Source organism: Zea mays, chromosome 8, assembly GCF_902167145.1.
Source record: "Zea mays cultivar B73 chromosome 8, Zm-B73-REFERENCE-NAM-5.0, whole genome shotgun sequence".
NCBI lineage: Eukaryota > Viridiplantae > Streptophyta > Magnoliopsida > Poales > Poaceae > Zea > Zea mays.
The window spans coordinates 149,280,416-149,297,087 of record NC_050103.1 but is presented as its reverse complement, the minus strand read 5'-3'; the positions used below and the strand labels follow the sequence as shown (position 1 = coordinate 149,297,087).

The window sequence follows — 16,672 nt, the reverse complement described above, 5'->3', positions numbered from 1 at the left end:
TTAGCCACAAGTCGAGCTTTGTTCCTTGTCACCACACCATGCTCATCTTGCTTGTTGCGGAAGACCCATTTGGTTTCTACAACATTTTGATTAGGACGTGGAACTAAATGCCATACCTCATTTCTAGTGAAGTTGTTGAGCTCCTCTTGCATCGCCACCACCCAATCCGAATCTTGTAGTGCTTCCTCTACCCTTTGTGGCTCAATAGAGGAAACAAACGAGTAATGTTCACAAAAATGTGCAACACGAGATCTAGTGGTTACCCCCTTATGAATGTCGCCGAGGATGGTGTCGACGGGGTGATCTCGTTGGATTGCTTGGTGGACTCTTGGGTGTGGCGGCCTTGGTTCTTCATCCTCCTTGTATTGATCATTTGCATCTCCCCCTTGATCTATGCCGTTATCTTGAGGTGGCTCATTTGATTGATGTTCTTCTTCATCAACTTGAGCTTTATCCTCATTTTGAGTTGGTGGAGATGCTTGCGTGGAGGAGGACGGTTGATCTTGTGCATTTGGAGGCTCTTCGGATTCCTTAGGACACACATCCCCAATGGACATGTTCCTTAGCGCGATGCACGGAGCCTCTTCAATACCTATCTCATCAAGATCAACTTGCTCTACTTGAGAGCCGTTAGTTTCATCAAACACAACGTCACATGAGACTTCAACTAGTCCAGTGGACTTGTTAAAGACCCTATATGCCCTTGTGTTTGAGTCATATCCTAGTAAAAAGCCTTCTACAGTTTTAGGAGCAAATTTAGATTTTCTACCTCTTTTAACAAGAATAAAGCATTTGCTACCAAAAACTCTAAAATATGAAATGTTGGGCTTTTTACCGGTTAGGAGTTCATACGATGTCTTCTTGAGGATTCGGTGTAGATATAACCGGTTGATGGCGTAGCAGGCGGTGTTGACCACCTCGGCCCAAAACCGATCCGAAGTCTTGTACTCATCAAGCATGGTCCTTGCCATGTCCAATAGAGTTCTATTCTTCCTCTCCACTACACCATTTTGTTGTGGCGTGTAGGGAGAAGAGAACTCATGCTTGATGCCCTCCTCCTCAAGGAAGCCTTCAATTTGAGAGTTCTTGAACTCCGTCCCGTTGTCGCTTCTGATTTTCTTGATCCTTAAGCCGAACTCATTTTGAGCCCATCTCAAGAATCCCTTTAAGGTTTCTTGGGTTTGAGATTTTTCCTGTAAAAAGAATACCCAAGTGAAGCGAGAATAATCATCCACAATAACTAGACAGTACTTACTCCCGCCGATGCTTATGTAAGCGATCGGGCCGAATAGATCCATGTGCAGGAGCTCCAGTGGCCTGTCGGTCGTCATTATGTTCTTATGCGGATGATGAGTGCCAACTTTCTTTCCTGCTTGGCATGCGCTACAAATCCTGTCTTTCTCAAAATGAACATTTGTTAATCCTAAAATGTGTTCTCCCTTTAGAAGCTTATGAAGATTCTTCATCCCAACATGGGCTAGTCGGCGGTGCCAGAGCCAACCCATGTTAGTCTTAGCAATTAAGCAAGTGTCGAGTTCAGCTCTATCAAAATCTACCAAGTATAGCTGACCCTCTAACACTCCCTTAAATGCTATTGAATCATCACTTCTTCTAAAGACAGTGACACCTATATCAGTGAATAGACAGTTGTAGCCCATTTGACATAATTGGGAAACAGAAAGCAAGTTGTAATCCAAAGAATCAACAAGAAAAACATTGGAAATAGAATGGTCAGGAGATATAGCAATTTTACCAAGACCTTTGACCAAACCTTGATTTCCATCCCCGAATGTAATAGCTCGTTGGGGATCTTGGTTTTTCTCATATGAGGAGAACATCTTCTTCTCCCCTGTCATGTGGTTTGTGCACCCGCTGTCGAGTATCCAACTTGAGCCCCCGGATGCATAAACCTACAAAACAAGTTTAGTTCTTGACTTTAGGTACCCAAATGGTTTTGGGTCCTTTGGCATTAGACACAAGAACTTTGGGTACCCAAACACAAGTCTTTGACCCCTTGTGCTTGCCCCCAACATATTTGGCAACTACTTTGCCGGATTTGTTAGTTAAAACATAAGATGCATCAAAGGTTTTAAATGAAATGCTTTGTTCATTTGATGCACTAGGAATTTTCTTCTTAGGCAACTTAGCACGGGTTGGTTGCCTAAAGCTAGATGTCTCACTCTTATACATAAAAGCATGGTTAGGACCAGAGTGAGACTTCCTAGAATGAATTTTCCTAATTTTGTCCTCGGGATAACCGGTAGGGTATAAAATGTAACCCTCGTTATCCTGAGGCATAGGAGCCTTGCCCTTAACAAAGTTGGACAATCTTTTAGGAGGGGCACTAATTTTGACATTGTCTCCCCTTTGGAATCCAATGCCATCCTTGATGCCCGGGCGTCTCCCATTATAAAGCATGCTACGAGCAAATTTAAATTTCTCATTTTCTAAGTTGTGCTCGGCAATTTTAGCATCTAGTTTTGCTATATGATCATTTTGTTGTTTAATTAAAGCCATATGATCATGAATAGCATTAACATCAACATCTCTACATCTAGTACAAATAGATACATGCTCAACAATAGATGTAGAGGGTTTGCAAGAATTAAGTTCAACAATCTTAGCATGAAGAATATCATTTTTATCTCTAAGATTGGAAATGGTAGTATTGCAAACATCTAGTTCTTTAGCCTTAGCAATTAAATTTTCATTTTCTACTCTAAGGCTAGCAAGAGAAATGTTCAATTCTTCAATCCTAGCAAGCAAATCATCATTATTATCTCTAGGATTGGGAATTGAAACATTACAAACATGTGAATCAACCTTAGCATTTAAACTAGCATTTTCATGTCTAAGGTTGTCAATCATCTCCCGGCAAGTGCTTAGCTCACTAGATAATTTTTCACATTTTTCTACTTCTAGAGCATAAGCCTTTTTAACCTTAACATGTTTCTTGTTTTCTTTAATTAGACAATCCTCTTGGGAATCCAAAAGGTCATCCTTTTCATGAATAGCACTAATTAATTCATTTAATTTTTCCTTTTGTTCCATGTTAAGATTGGCAAAAAGAGTACGCAAGTTATCCTCCTCATCACTAGCATTTTCATCACTAGAGGTTTCATATTTAGTGGAGGATCTTGATTTTACCTTCTTCCTTTTGCCGTCCTTTGCCATGAGGCATTTGTGGCCGACGTTGGGGAAGAGAAGTCCCTTGGTGACGGCGATGTTGGCGGCGTCCTCGTCGTCGGAGGAGTCGCTTGAGCTTTCGTCGGAGTCCCACTCCCGACAAACATGGGCATCGCCGCCCTTCTTCTTGTAGTACCTCTTCTTCTCTTTTCTTCTCCCATTCTTGTCGTCGCCTCGGTCACTGTCACTTGATATAGGACATTTAGCAATAAAATGACCGGGCTTACCACACTTGTAGCAAACCTTCTTGGAGCGGGACTTGTAGTCTTTCCCTCTCCTTTGCTTGAGGATTTGGCGGAAGCTCTTGATGACGAGCGTCATTTCCTCATTGTCGAGCTTGGAGGCGTCTATTGGTTGTCGACTTGGTGTAGACTCCTCCTTCTTGTCTTCCGTCGCCTTGAATGCGACGGGTTGAGCTTCGGATGTAGATGGATCATCAAGCTCGTTGATCTTCCTCGAGCCTTCGATCATGCACTCAAAACTTACAAAATGCCCGATTACTTCCTCGGGGGTCATTTTAGTATATCTTGGATTACCACGAATTAATTGAACTTGAGTAGGGTTAAGGAAAATAAGAGATCTTAGAATAACCTTAACCATTTCATGGTCATCCCACTTTACGCTCCCGAGGTTGCGCACTTGGTTCACCAAGGTCTTGAGCCGGTTGTACATGTGTTGTGGCTCTTCCCCTTTGCGAAGCCGGAAGCGACCGAGCTCCCCCTCGATCGTTTCCCGCTTGGTGATCTTTGTAAGCTCATCTCCCTCGTGCGCGGTTTTGAGCACATCCCAAATCTCCTTGGCGCTCTTCAACCCTTGAACCTTGTTATACTCCTCTCTACTTAAAGAGGCGAGGAGTATTGTCGTTGCTTGAGAGTTGAAGTGCTCGATTTGGGTCACCTCATCCTCATCATAGTCTTCATCCCCTACGGATGGTACCTGTGCACCAATCTCAACAACATCCCATATACTTTTGTGGAGTGAGGTTAGATGGAATCGCATTAAATCACTCCACCTAGCATAATCTTCACCATCAAAAGTTGGTGGTTTGCCTAATGGGACGGAAAGTAAATGTGCATGTTTAGAAATGCGAGGATAATGTAGGGGAATCTTACTAAACTTCTTATGCTCTTGGCGTTTAGAAGTTACGGAGGGCGCATCGGAGTCGGAGGTCGATGTTGATGAAGTGTCGGTTTCGTAGTAGACCACCTTCCTCATCCTCTTGTGCTTGTCACCTTTCCGATGCGACTTGTGGGAAGAGGATTTTTCCTTCTTCTCTTTGTGGTGAGAAGAAGATTTCTTCTCCTTCCCTTTGTTGGAGGAGCTCTTCTTCTTCTCCTTTCTCTTGGTGCGGGACTCTTCCGATGAAGTGCTCCCGTGGCTTGTAGTGGCCTTTTCGCCGGTCTCCATCTCCTTCTTGGCGTGATCTCCCGACATCACTTCGAGCGGTTAGGCTCTAATGAAGCACCGGGCTCTGATACCAATTGAAAGTCGCCTAGAGGGGGGTGAATAGGGCGAAACTGAAATTTACAAATATAATCACAACTACAAGTCGGGTTAGCGTTAGAAATATAAACGAGTCCGCGAGAGAGGGTGCAAAACAAATCGCAAGCGAATAAGCAAGTGAGACACGCGGATTTGTTTTACCGAGGTTCGGTTCTTGCAAACCTACTCTCCGTTGAGGAGGCCACAAAGGCCGGGTCTCTTTCAACCCTTCCCTCTCTCAAACGATCCCTCGGATCGAGTGAGCTTTCTCTTCTCAATCACTTGGAACACAAAGTTCCCACAAGGACCACCACAAGATTGGTGTCTCTTGCCTCAATTTACAAGTGAGTTTGATTGCAAAGAAAAGATCAAGAAAGAAGAAAGCAATCCAAGAGCAAGAGCTCGAAAGAACACAAGCAAATCTCTCTCTCTAATCACTATGGTGTTGTGTGGAATTTGGAGAGGATTTGATCTCTTTGGTGTGTCTAGAATTGAATGCTAGAGCTCTTATAGTAGTTGGGAAGTGGAAAACTTGGATACAATGAATGGTGGGGTGGTTGGGGTATTTATAGCCCCAACCACCAAAAGTGGCCGTTGGGAGGCTGTCTGTTCGATGGCACACCGGACAGTCCGGTGCCCCCTGCCACGTCATCACTGCCGTTGGATTCTGACCGTTGGAGCTTCTGACTTGTGGGCCCGCCTGGGTGTCCGGTGCACACCGGACATGCACTGTTCCTTGTCCGGTGTGCCAGTATGGGCGCGCCTGACTTCTGCGCGCGCTGCGCGCGCATTTAATGCGCCGCAGGTAGCCGTTGGCGCGGAGGTAGCCGTTGCTCCGGAAGTGCACCGGACAGTCCGGTGCACACCGGACAGTCCGGTGAATTATAGCGAACTAGCCGTTGGAGTTTCCCGAAGCTGGCGAGTTCCTGAGGCTGATCCTCGGCGCACCGGACAGTCCGGTGAATTATAGCGCGAGTGCCTCTGGAAATTCCCGAAGGTGGCGAGTTTGAGCTAGAGTCCTCTGGTGCACCGGACACTGTCCGGTGGTGCACCGGATACTGTCCGGTGTACACCGGACAGTCCGGTGCTCCCAGACCAGAGGGCCTTCGGTTCCCACTTTGCTCCTTTGTTGAATCCAAAACTTGGTCTTTTTATTGGCTGAGTGTGAACCTTTTACACCTGTGTAATCTATACACTTGGGCCAACTAGTTAGTCCAATTGTTTGTGTTGAGCAATTCAACCACCAAAATTAATTAGGGACTAGGTGTAAGCCTAATTCCCTTTCAGCTAGCCTAATGGTAATAAGCTTGTTATATTTTAACAAGGATCACTAATCCAATCCTACTGATCGAACTAATCGAGTTTAACATAACTAACCGAGCTTAACATAACGCACCCATCATAGCACGGAGGCAAAAAAAAAACGAACACAAATCTCCATCGGAGACCAATATGGAGTACAACTGTACAAGTCAAATCACTTGGCAGATGCTATCGATGGAGGGAAGAACATGTTACCGACGAGAATTTGAAATGAGCTACTGCCGGCCAGCCACTAATTATGTCATTATCGTTCGGCATATAAAAGATAAGAAAGACTCTTCGTCATATGGGTTCCATATATTTGACTAATGCTATTAGATCGGCCCACTAGAAAAGAGCCCAGAATGTCCGGTCCATCCAACTATGAAAGCCCAGCTAACAAATATTACTACCAGGAGGGGCTCCGCACCATCTAGCCATCAGATCAAACAATCCCCAAACGCCTCCGCCTCCGCCTCCCTAGGGTTTTGCTCTCGGCTCGTCGGATCCAGTTCGGGGGATCCTCCATGGCGTCGCGTCCGTCGCTGAAGTCGAAGCCCAAGGGCAAGGGCGGGAAGAAGGCCACCGCCGACGACGAGGACGCCACCGCGGCGGCGACCACGGTGCGGCTCATGAAGGAGTGGACCACGTGGACGATGAAGAAGGCGAAGGTGGTGGCGCACTACGGCTTCATCCCCCTCGTCATCGTCATCGGCATGAACTCCGAGCCCAAGCCCTCCGTGTTCCAGCTCCTCTCCCCCGTCTGATCGGATCTCCCCGTCAGGGCCCGGATGAGGTCGGTCCGTAGTAGTTTGTAGCTGGTACTTCATTTGCTTACATATGTCCGAGATCGAGTTGAAGAAGGTGGATCATGCTTTCTGGGCGAATTTGAAGGATTTGGTTTAATAATTTTGTAGTGGCGGATGTCTTCTATACATCGGATCAAAAATGTCTTGGTTATGTGATCTGCAGTGCTTATGATTGTATGAACTATATCCGTTTTCGTCTGCGTGTACTGATTTTGTTGCGCGTCTTGTGCTGATGTTTTGGATGGTTGTGGTCTTGTTGAATCTGACATCGACTAGCCTACATATGTGATTAATATGTCGTTCAGTTTCGCCGTGATAGTGAATTTTAGTTGCCCCATTTTCGTAGCACAAAGCGTGGGATTGTTAATCATGATAATTATAATATTGGGCAAATTCATAACTCATATACGCTTTTGCAAAATGCAAACCGGTTCGGAACTAGTGCTTTGCGGTTACTTACGAGTAGCAGCAAAAGTTACGCCATTCTAACAACCTTGGTAGCAATGCACTAACAGCTACAACATCAGATTACTTTGCTACTCAGTCTCAATGAAATGTCAAAATAGTACTAAATAATACGAATCAAAATGGAAGACGAAACATCTTATTGATCATCTGTGCAAGAAATGGTAAATAGCATACATGAAAGGGGTTGTTGCGTGTTGTTTCTACATCCTTCAAGGAAACGAAACCCTTCAGAAGAGATCAAGGCATCAAACTATCACAATCCTAAATAACCCAGAACATCAAACAGTACAGTCCTAAATAACCCAGCTATTTATCTGGGTGACATGTAGTCATGTACAAATGCACAGTTCACCCAAATAGTACAAATAGGATTTTTAGCTCCGCAAAACTCCAGTACCCTTTTGCACCTTCTACTCTGATTCTCCAATAATATGATCACAAGTACTGGACAAGCCAAGACAGTGGAGTTGGGGCAAACTGTGAAACCCATAAAAAACTGTGGACCGGTGAATCGCTCAGACAAATTACTCAGGATCAAGAAAGCCCAAATTTGGACAAGGCTGACTGAAACAAACTCGAGAATGCCTCAGCAGCAGTTCCATCATCAGCCTTGATTTTGAGCTGTGCCTTCGCTGATGCTGTGTTGACAATACATTCAACAAGGAAGAAAGCAGCAGCCCCATCTTTTTGAGCATAGAAAAAGAACTTGTAGTTCGGAGGCTGACCGCCTGAAGCAATACATTGGATGTGATTGCTTTGCATATGACGGATGAGTGATTGGGGATTCATCAAAGCTACTGCCCCTTGTGGACTCAAAGAACATTCCTGTCAACGAAACACAGTACAAAACATTTCAGACTAGAATCGAAAAAACGTTGCCAATAACATATGGCGGTTGATATCAGACATATTGGGAGACAAATTTCAAGGTAAGATACGCCCTAGACATGGCACTTAGGGCTTAAATTCATTAGATCACTCTGCTAAGTCATGACCCTGAACCAGGCGAAAGCACTGTTCAGAGGCAATGAATTGGAACAGACTTAAATACTCTCCGTCAGAAAACAAATATATTAGACAACTACAACAAATATAAAAAAAGATCTCATGCAGTAGGCCACTTTGCAAAAACCGTAAGAGAATCGACCAAGACGTGAAAAGGCTATGTATGTTGCTCAGCTTGTAATCAGAAAATGCATTGACGAAAACCTAATAGTAGCATACCTGAGACAGTGCCAATGCTAGCTGGCCCCATTTCCTCTGGAACGTACCAGGATCTAGCACAGGCTTTGAGTTAAGGGCCAGTGTTGGTTGTGGTAAAGCAGGAGCTTCAGTAACGCTAAGGCCAAGAAGGTCATCGAGACTGAAGTTTGATTGTGAGGAATATGTCCCACCAGTATTTACTAGTGAAGTTTCAGCTGGTGCTTGCGAGCTTATCAATGAAGGACTAATCAAATCGGAAGGAGCATTGTATGTAGAGGTGGAAGAACCATTGCTGGCTCTTGTACCATTGTCCTCTTTATCTGAAGTACTTAGCAAAAGATCATTATCATTTTCTTGATATCTTTGGGCAGAAATTACATTTTCTGGATCCTCAGTCAAGCCTGTAAGATCCTCTGAGTACTCAAATGGTCCGCGATGCTCCTTATCTGTAAACATGTACGATGGCTGCCAAATACATAGATGTTAGTACCTTTTATGCAAACTTTTAATAACATATACTCAATATTTGGGTAGCTCGTAGCTGCCTTGCTATGAACACATGCTCCTGTCAGCTCCAGCATTTGTAAATTGAATTAAGTGCACATCAAAGAAATGTGAAAAAAAAAATACTCCAGCCATAAAAGGCTTGTTTTGCTGTTTTTGCATCACAGAATACCAAAACATAGCAAAGCCATGAACTCTATTTGAGTCACTTGTTTCACTTTACATGTACATCAAGCAAGGGTCTGCAGAAGTGCTTGTCATGGGCCTACAACTGCCTTTACAGTTGAAGACAGCCTTAATCTCTTGTATGATGTATTAGCTAAACATACAATGTTACCAACCTTCCATACAGTTCTTTCACTCAAAATCATTATCTTTTTTAGGAAAATCAAAGACAATATATCATAGAACTTATCTAAAGAATTCATAATTTGTCAGGAGGCAAAGTTGATAGTGCTTGAAATCAACCACCCATTTAACAAAATCATTGAGAACAGTTAACGAAAATCCACAAGCCTACTAGTATTCAGCAAAACCGCACATCAAAAGTGAAAAATAATCTATTATAGAACTGAAGTGTCTGTTGCTATGTCAAAACATTAACTCAAGTACAATCATCACCGAAAGGGAAGGCAACTTGAAAGCAAGCATACTAAACTAAAAGTAGCACCGTAGAAGGATGGCCATCCCTCCTAGACTGCATTAGGCCCAATACAGGATAGACTAAACCAGCATAAACTGATGCAGACCGCTGGTATTTAGTTGATTCCGTAGAACACTTTGCAATGTGTAAGATTGTGTTGATGCCTGCGTTTTGTTGCATAGTCTCCTTATTTTCATTGTGTGAGGAAAATTTGTAATCTCCTTCCCATCTCCTGTCCCTCAATCCCTCAAGACCAAACAAGCCGATGGCAGCCTCCTCACACCCACAAAGCCACAATGGATGAATTCCAAACCAAGGAGCCCAAAAAAACAGAAAGAGAAGACTCATGCTCGACAAGTTCTAGAGCACACCAGGCAAGAACCAGACCAAGAAGATAACAAATCAAAGCTTAATGTCACTTCGTTGCCAAGCCTGCCACGCAGGCACAACAGCAGTAGAGCGCTAGGGACCCCAACCCTCACGTTCACTGGCATCAATGAGATCTATTAGCTGAGTAGCAAGCTTCAGTCAGCTGTGCGGGGTGGGGAGCGGAGCAGGAAGGTGGCTGGCAAGCTTCGCATCACTGTCTGTGGTGAACATGGAGGTGAAGGTGAAGGCCTGGACCTCTGATGCATAGGCCGAGCTGTAGACTAGCAACACCAAAGTCAAGTGGGTCAGGGGGCTTCTGTTGGGCACCGAGACGGAACTGTGGCCAGCATCCCTCGACACTCCAGCAGGACCTCTGCCGCTGAAGATCGCAGTTGTGACACCTCACCGCCTCGCCCTGTCTTAGGAGATGATACCCCCCCCCCCACACACACACACACCCCAATGTTACAAGTAGCGCAAAGCTGGCAGGGCAACAGCAGAGGTGTGCTTGGTAGCAGCACCATGTGTTAGAATCCCTTTAGGGTTTTGGGTCAGTCCCTGTGTAATTACTGTATACCCCTCTTTGTAATGGGCTTGGCCCAACTACTTGGCTTATAAATATGCACTCCCAACCCTGATTAGGGTTAGGGTTTCCATTCTCCAACTCTATGGCCTGCTTGCCATGCAAACTGGGGCTGAGCGTGTGGTGGAGGTACAGAGGTGAGGGGTTGAATTCCATGGGCCCCCTAGCTTATTCAAGCCTGCACTCCGCAGCCCGGCCCGAATTTTGTGTGCTAGGCAATGCAGCCTCAAGGTCCCCTTTTGTATTATTTAATGCTGCATTAGAACCAATGCAGCCATCCAAAATAGAACTATGTATACAACCATATGCGGGCAACCAAACACACTCAGAATCGCATAAAATAGCAAGTAAAGGTCTCCATATGTAAAAAATTTAGCAATGGTTCAGATCAGATTAATTTGCATACCTTCTGATATACAACTGATAGACTGTTGAACTCATCGAATATCCGATCTTTGATTTCACTGCTCTGTGTGTCTGCAAATACAGAGACAGCTTGCTTGGGAGGGTTTACTACACGTTCTGCTACATTAGGACTGTATTGCAAAAGCCTGTAGTAAAAAAGTGCTCTGTCATGAACATCCTGCAACAGATGTGAGGTTTAGCTAGATCAAAATCTTTTCACCAGTGATGATGAATAATCCACCTTTTATAGCAGAAACCTAAACAAATCCTGACCTGATGGGTGTCAGATAGACCAGCTGCTAATGTATCCCCTAGTGCCTTCTGTGTCTCTGGGGGTCTTTTAAAGAAACATTTCATCACTGCTGTCAGGAGATGCAAGCGAACCTTCAAGATACAGTATCAATGGAAAAGTTAAGTGGAGCTCAAGAATGAGTAGCTAATGGATAGGGACATCCCATAAAAAATCTAAAGGAGATGCATGGAATTCTACACTAATATCAGGGTAATACTACAAGGCTCAAAATGATAATTGAGATAAGTGTAACAAAGTCATCCTCAATTTCAGTGTGTAGCAAGAAGTGAATGATTTTCATAGTTCATACATGATACCTAAACTTCCATTCCACCAATTAAAAAATTTCAGTTGTAATTAAATGGTCTCCCTTATCTTAGATGTGTATGCTACTGTTACTGATTTTGGGACACATTTGTCAGTCATGTATGTACTCCAGTCAAAAATAAGTGCAATCTTGGACATCATCACAGTCCCCTAAAACAACTTTGACAAGTAATCTAACGTTGCATTATATTCATAGGGTATGGCGAAATTAGTATGCAACTACTTTTCAAGACATACTAATATCATTTCCAAATATACAAACTCAACACACAAAACGCAATTCATAATCAAAACGTGAAAGGGCCTCTAGAGTAATAATCAAAAACAAAATATGAAATGGTTGACTGCGTGCAGCCAAAAAACCGTACTTATCTTTCACTAGAGTACTGTGAACAACAAACTTCCGATGCACGCACAAGAAAAAGTAGATCAATATTTTCCTTGCTATGGAGTATGGACAATAGTTTTTAGCGACTTTGCTAACCTAGTACAAAATGTAAGAAAATGAAGTACTGGAGCCCATTATAGCACATAAAATATGGGACAACATAGTCAACTACTGGATAAGATAAACGGTACAAAATAAGAACATGTTGGTACCTCAGGAGAGTGCTCTTCATCCCAGTTTTCAACAAGACTTTCAAGGATGTATGGAGCATCATGCATGTCCTGTGAATATTCTCCCAACATCCATATGAGAGCTGCTTTTCCTTTTGGCTCCTGAATGTTTTTGCTGCTGATATTTCCCACAACTGCTATACAATCATGACTCCATTGAGGATATTTTCTGAGAAGATCTTTCACCAAGACCTGCGTTTTATTTTTAAATCCAAAACATCAAGATACAAGTGGAATGTAAATCGTAATCCTGCTAGACTAGATCATGAGTAAAGATCAGTAACTAGCATTACAAACACTTACTAGAGTTTCAGCAGTCACATAATCCTTATCCATTTCAAGAAATTGTAGAAGCCTGTCCACAATGGCATTAACATCATACTGCTGCAGTGCTATTTTTCCAACTGCCCGGATAGACTCTCTTGCAATTGGTACATCAACATTTCCAGCATATTCACATAGTTCAGTGACTGGTGGAAAGAAACATGCAAAATCGATATTTTAAAAATAATAGTAATTAATAAGAAAACATATCAAATTATAGTTGGAAATAGAATATCAGGCATATACCAATCTCATATGTGTTGCTTTCATTTGCTATAGCAGTCAACATCTCAAGTTTCAACTTCTTCACATATGAAGGATCACTAAATTGGCAGTAGAAGCTTTTATAGTCCGAGGAAAATAACATTGGAGCACGCATCACCAGAAGATGTAGATGGCATAGCACAGAGTATGACTGTTCAGGACTGCCAGCACCCACCAGAGTAAGCAAGGGTGCTTTAATACGTTCATAAACCTAAAACATAAGAGCTAAAAGAGATTAGATGGATCTTCCACCAAAGGCTGATGAGATAAATCAAACACAAAAATAAGACAAAAAATAACCCATAAACATGAGAAATCCAAAGAAATAAAGTATCCATGGACTTCAGAAAAAAAAAATCAACTACATTAACAGCATTATCTACAGCCAACAGACTTTCGAAATGGCACATTCATCGTATTTATTGCATATCGTAACATAAATGTGAGAAGGCTACAACTCATCTAAAGACCAATTTTGTGGTTCTTGTGGTGTCATGTGCTAGTCTGTTATGGGATCTTAATCCAAGGCGAAAGGGCCTCTAGCTGAGTTGGTTAGGTGGTCTGAGTAGCACTCCTTAAGTCCTGATTTCAATCCAGTGGGAGCGAATTTCAGGTTGAGGTTAAAAAAAGGTCACTCGCTGATTCCCCTGATTGTGTGCACATGAGATGGAGTGACCTATGGGGGGGATCCTCGCGTATGGGTATCTGACCTATAGGGGGCGGACCCTCATGTTGCACGGGGGCAGCTTTCGTGACCTTTCTCGGTTGGGGTTCCGATTGAGCTTCTTCTTAATATAATACCATGAGGGTGGTCTTTCCCCTACCGGACAAGTTTTTTAATCCAAGTAAGATTTTGTTTTTATGCATCCTACAAAGGTGCTCATATACTAAATCTCATATCCAAACCATATCTCTGGGAGTAATATGTGCACCTGTTGATGGACATCAGTCATAGACATTGTCAAATGGAGAAAAACTTTAATCGTTGCCAAAACAACAGCTCCATTTGCATGCTGAAGTCTATCCTCCAGCAGATTCATTATGTCAAATATTTCGTTATTATCAGATGGAAGGAACTTTGATGCCAACTCAAGAACAATACACTGTGCCCATTCACTGAACTCTTTGATCCTGCACGTAAAAATAGAGAACTCAAGAAAAATCACATTGGGATTATTTAACAGAAAATGCTCCAAAGCCAGGTTAAAACTCACTTGTTTAACAGGTAAAATACCACTGGCTTGCTATACAATGTCTCAATCTCTCTTGCTGCTGCCTCTGAGTTAGCAGCTTCTAGGGTCCAGATCTCCTGCAATGCATGTAGGCAATTGGCAACTACCTGCAAGTCACTGATATAATCAGCTTATCACAGAAAAGCACAGTATTCAACAAGATATCATCCAATCATTAATCAGTTGAACCAAAGCACCAGCTGCAATCGTTCAGAATAATACAATACCCCCTACAGGCTCATAGCTGAAACACAGAACTTACAAAACAACCTTTTAATGGAAGCCACATAACAAACATAAGCTCATTTAAGCAACTGAGTTTTGATGTTCCAAAAATGGACAACAATGGATTGGACCCATCATTAATCAGTTAAACCAAAGCACCAACTGCAATCGATCAGAATAATAAAATACCTCGCTGGTTCATAGCTGAAATGCCTTTTAACCGAAGCCACACGACAAACACAACTACATAAGATCATTTCAGCTACTGAGTTTTGATGTTCCAGAAATGAATAACGATGGATTTGTAAACTTGATGCTGATCAGGAAAACTCAAAAGTATCGTGCATATATAGCTTCTGCTATACATAGAAACAAATAGCCGTGAATTTCAAATTCACACTCATATTAGACAACTTGCAGGTATTGTACAAACACCACAGGTTAAATTGCCATGCAATTACAGTTTATGACATTGCAGGTTAAATTGTCATGCAAAACTAAAAGAACAGATTATATACAAGACAGGTTGAACTTTCAGACTGAATGATGTTATCAGACAATCTAAGCAAAAGGCAAAAAGAAAAATGGTGTTTACTTAATACTTTATAACCAATTAACCACAAAACTGTAGGTGGCTGAAACTTGCAACACAGCCAAAAAAAGGCAGATTGCAGTAGTTTTGTTGTTAAGGGAATAATCATGAATATGCAGCCACAGTAGCGACTTGCCCACTTTCATTCATCTATGTAATCAAACAAGCTGTAAACCAGACAGCTACGTGGTGCTCCCAATTTTATCAGTTCAACATGCAGTGCCTAAACTCAACCAGAGTTGGGTTCCGCTCCGTGTGCATCAAACACATATTTCCAGCTCCATGTTAAATCCACAGAATGCAAAAGGTTATTTTTTCACATGTTAAATCCACAGAATACAGATCAACAGTTTTCCATTGACTTAAGAGAAATAATTAGAATTTTGTCACTTGAAATGTTGCCTCCTTGCTATAATTACCCCTGAGTCTATGAATTGTGGTTCCATCTACGTCTATGAAATGTGGGCCTGATGGCAATTTTGCGAACGAGTTTCGTTGTAATGGCTAATATCAGATTCTTTATTGAGGAAGCAGCCGTTGAAACATATTAGCAATAATGTGATACGATTACTGCATAGCTTCACCAAGCAGTTCGTGCCAGGGTACTTCACCTGTGCGTCTGGATCGGAGAGCATGAGCGCCTTGAGCGAAGCCGGAAGGTCAGCATCAATGCAAGCTGTGGCAGATATGTGATACAACTTGGCAGCACCAACAGCAGCGATCGTCCGGACGTAGGCGCTAGGATCCTTCAGCCCGGTCGTGAGTGGCGTAACGAGATACTCGACAAGGTTGGGGACACGGAGGGAGCAGAGGCTGCGGAGCGCGAGGCCGCGAATGGTGGGGTCCTGATCACGGCAGTCCCGCTGGAGGAAGTTGATGGTCAGGAGTGCTAGGTCCGGGTGCGCGCGCGCGTGGGAGCCTACATAGAGATAGCACATCTTCTTGGTTACTACGTCGGAGGTGGCGGAGCAGAGCACCATCTCCCCGAACGCGGCCGACACGTCGATGCCGGCCGTCATGCAGGAGATCACCCTCTTGAAGACATCACGGCGCTGGTCGTCCGCATCGGGAGCGCGGCTCCCCGCCAGCTGCCGCAGCTGCTGCTTCAGATCTGCCACCTCGCTCTTCCTGCACTCACAGAGTCGTCAATTGCCTAGTTAGTTTAGGGTTCGGGAAGAGGGAGGTTTCGGGTGGCGGAGCGGGGGACAGAGGAAAACCCGGAAGGTTGGGAAGGAGAGGCAGACTTCGCCGCCGAAGGGACCGTGGGAGCCATGGCGGTGGTCGGCCGAGGCAGGTTGGATCTGGCCTCGCGTGGGGAGGAAGACGACTGCGACGAGCCGTGATGTTTGCTTTGCTTGGATCTGAGTTTGGGAATTGGGACTGTGGTCTGTGAACAGGGTAGCACTAGAGGCTGACAGGTGGACCATAAGCAAATACGCTTTCGTGGATGCACTATGAGTTTGCACTATGAGTTTCTATTATTCAACAGTAGAAAATAAAGAACATTTGGGAAAATAAAAGTTGTGACAACACGATGACAGGACAGTTATCAATACCGCTTATAAATTTTTAACTATTTTTTAATAATTTAAAGTTATTTAGAGTCTCATATATATGCTTTAGATTTATAGATTTTAAAATTCTAATTTATTAATTGTAAATGGTCTTGAATATGTTTATATGTTAATACCAAAGTTATGCTGCCAACCTGATCTACAGGTTTTATATTGATAAGATTTTTATTGAAGTTATTTAGTATCTCAAATATTTGTTTTAATTTGATAGATTTTAATATTCAAATTTTTAAAATTTTACAAACAATATCGAATGTAGATACACCGTAT

General features: G+C 43.1%; 2 protein-coding genes across 2 annotated transcripts; one reads left to right on the top strand and one right to left on the bottom strand.

The window, feature by feature from the left end:
- The first annotated feature begins 6,398 nt into the window (after positions 1 to 6,398).
- Positions 6,399 to 6,963, top strand: LOC100283851 (mitochondrial import receptor subunit TOM7-1). Its single transcript, NM_001156749.2, has one exon. It carries the CDS (start codon positions 6,498 to 6,500, stop codon positions 6,735 to 6,737), a length of 240 nt encoding a protein of 79 aa, NP_001150221.1. The 5' UTR covers positions 6,399 to 6,497; the 3' UTR covers positions 6,738 to 6,963.
- Positions 6,964 to 7,489: 526 nt separating this feature from the next.
- Positions 7,490 to 16,225, bottom strand: LOC100285218 (uncharacterized). The gene is made up of 11 exons (NM_001158112.2): positions 16,046 to 16,225; positions 15,440 to 15,956; positions 13,994 to 14,118; positions 13,712 to 13,910; positions 12,762 to 12,990; positions 12,495 to 12,661; positions 12,174 to 12,383; positions 11,228 to 11,338; positions 10,956 to 11,132; positions 8,472 to 8,915; positions 7,490 to 8,072 (listed from the first exon to the last, which is right to left on the bottom strand). Exons 1-11 carry the CDS (start codon positions 16,099 to 16,101, stop codon positions 7,782 to 7,784), a joined length of 2,526 nt encoding a protein of 841 aa, NP_001151584.2. The 5' UTR covers positions 16,102 to 16,225; the 3' UTR covers positions 7,490 to 7,781.
- Positions 16,226 to 16,672: the final 447 nt, after the last annotated feature.

Coding starts and splice junctions, on each gene's coding strand:
- LOC100283851 (NM_001156749.2), top strand. CDS start 6,498: ATGGCGTCGCGTCCGTCGCTGAAGTCGAAGCCCAAGGGCAAGGGCGGG.
- LOC100285218 (NM_001158112.2), bottom strand. CDS start 16,101: ATGGCTCCCACGGTCCCTTCGGCGGCGAAGTCTGCCTCTCCTTCCCAA. Junction 15,957..16,045: donor TCTCCTTCCCAACCTTCCGG/GTTTTCCTCTGT, acceptor CTGTGAGTGCAG/GAAGAGCGAGGTGGCAGATC. Junction 12,991..13,711: donor TGACTGATGTCCATCAACAG/GTGCACATATTA, acceptor CTTATGTTTTAG/GTTTATGAACGTATTAAAGC.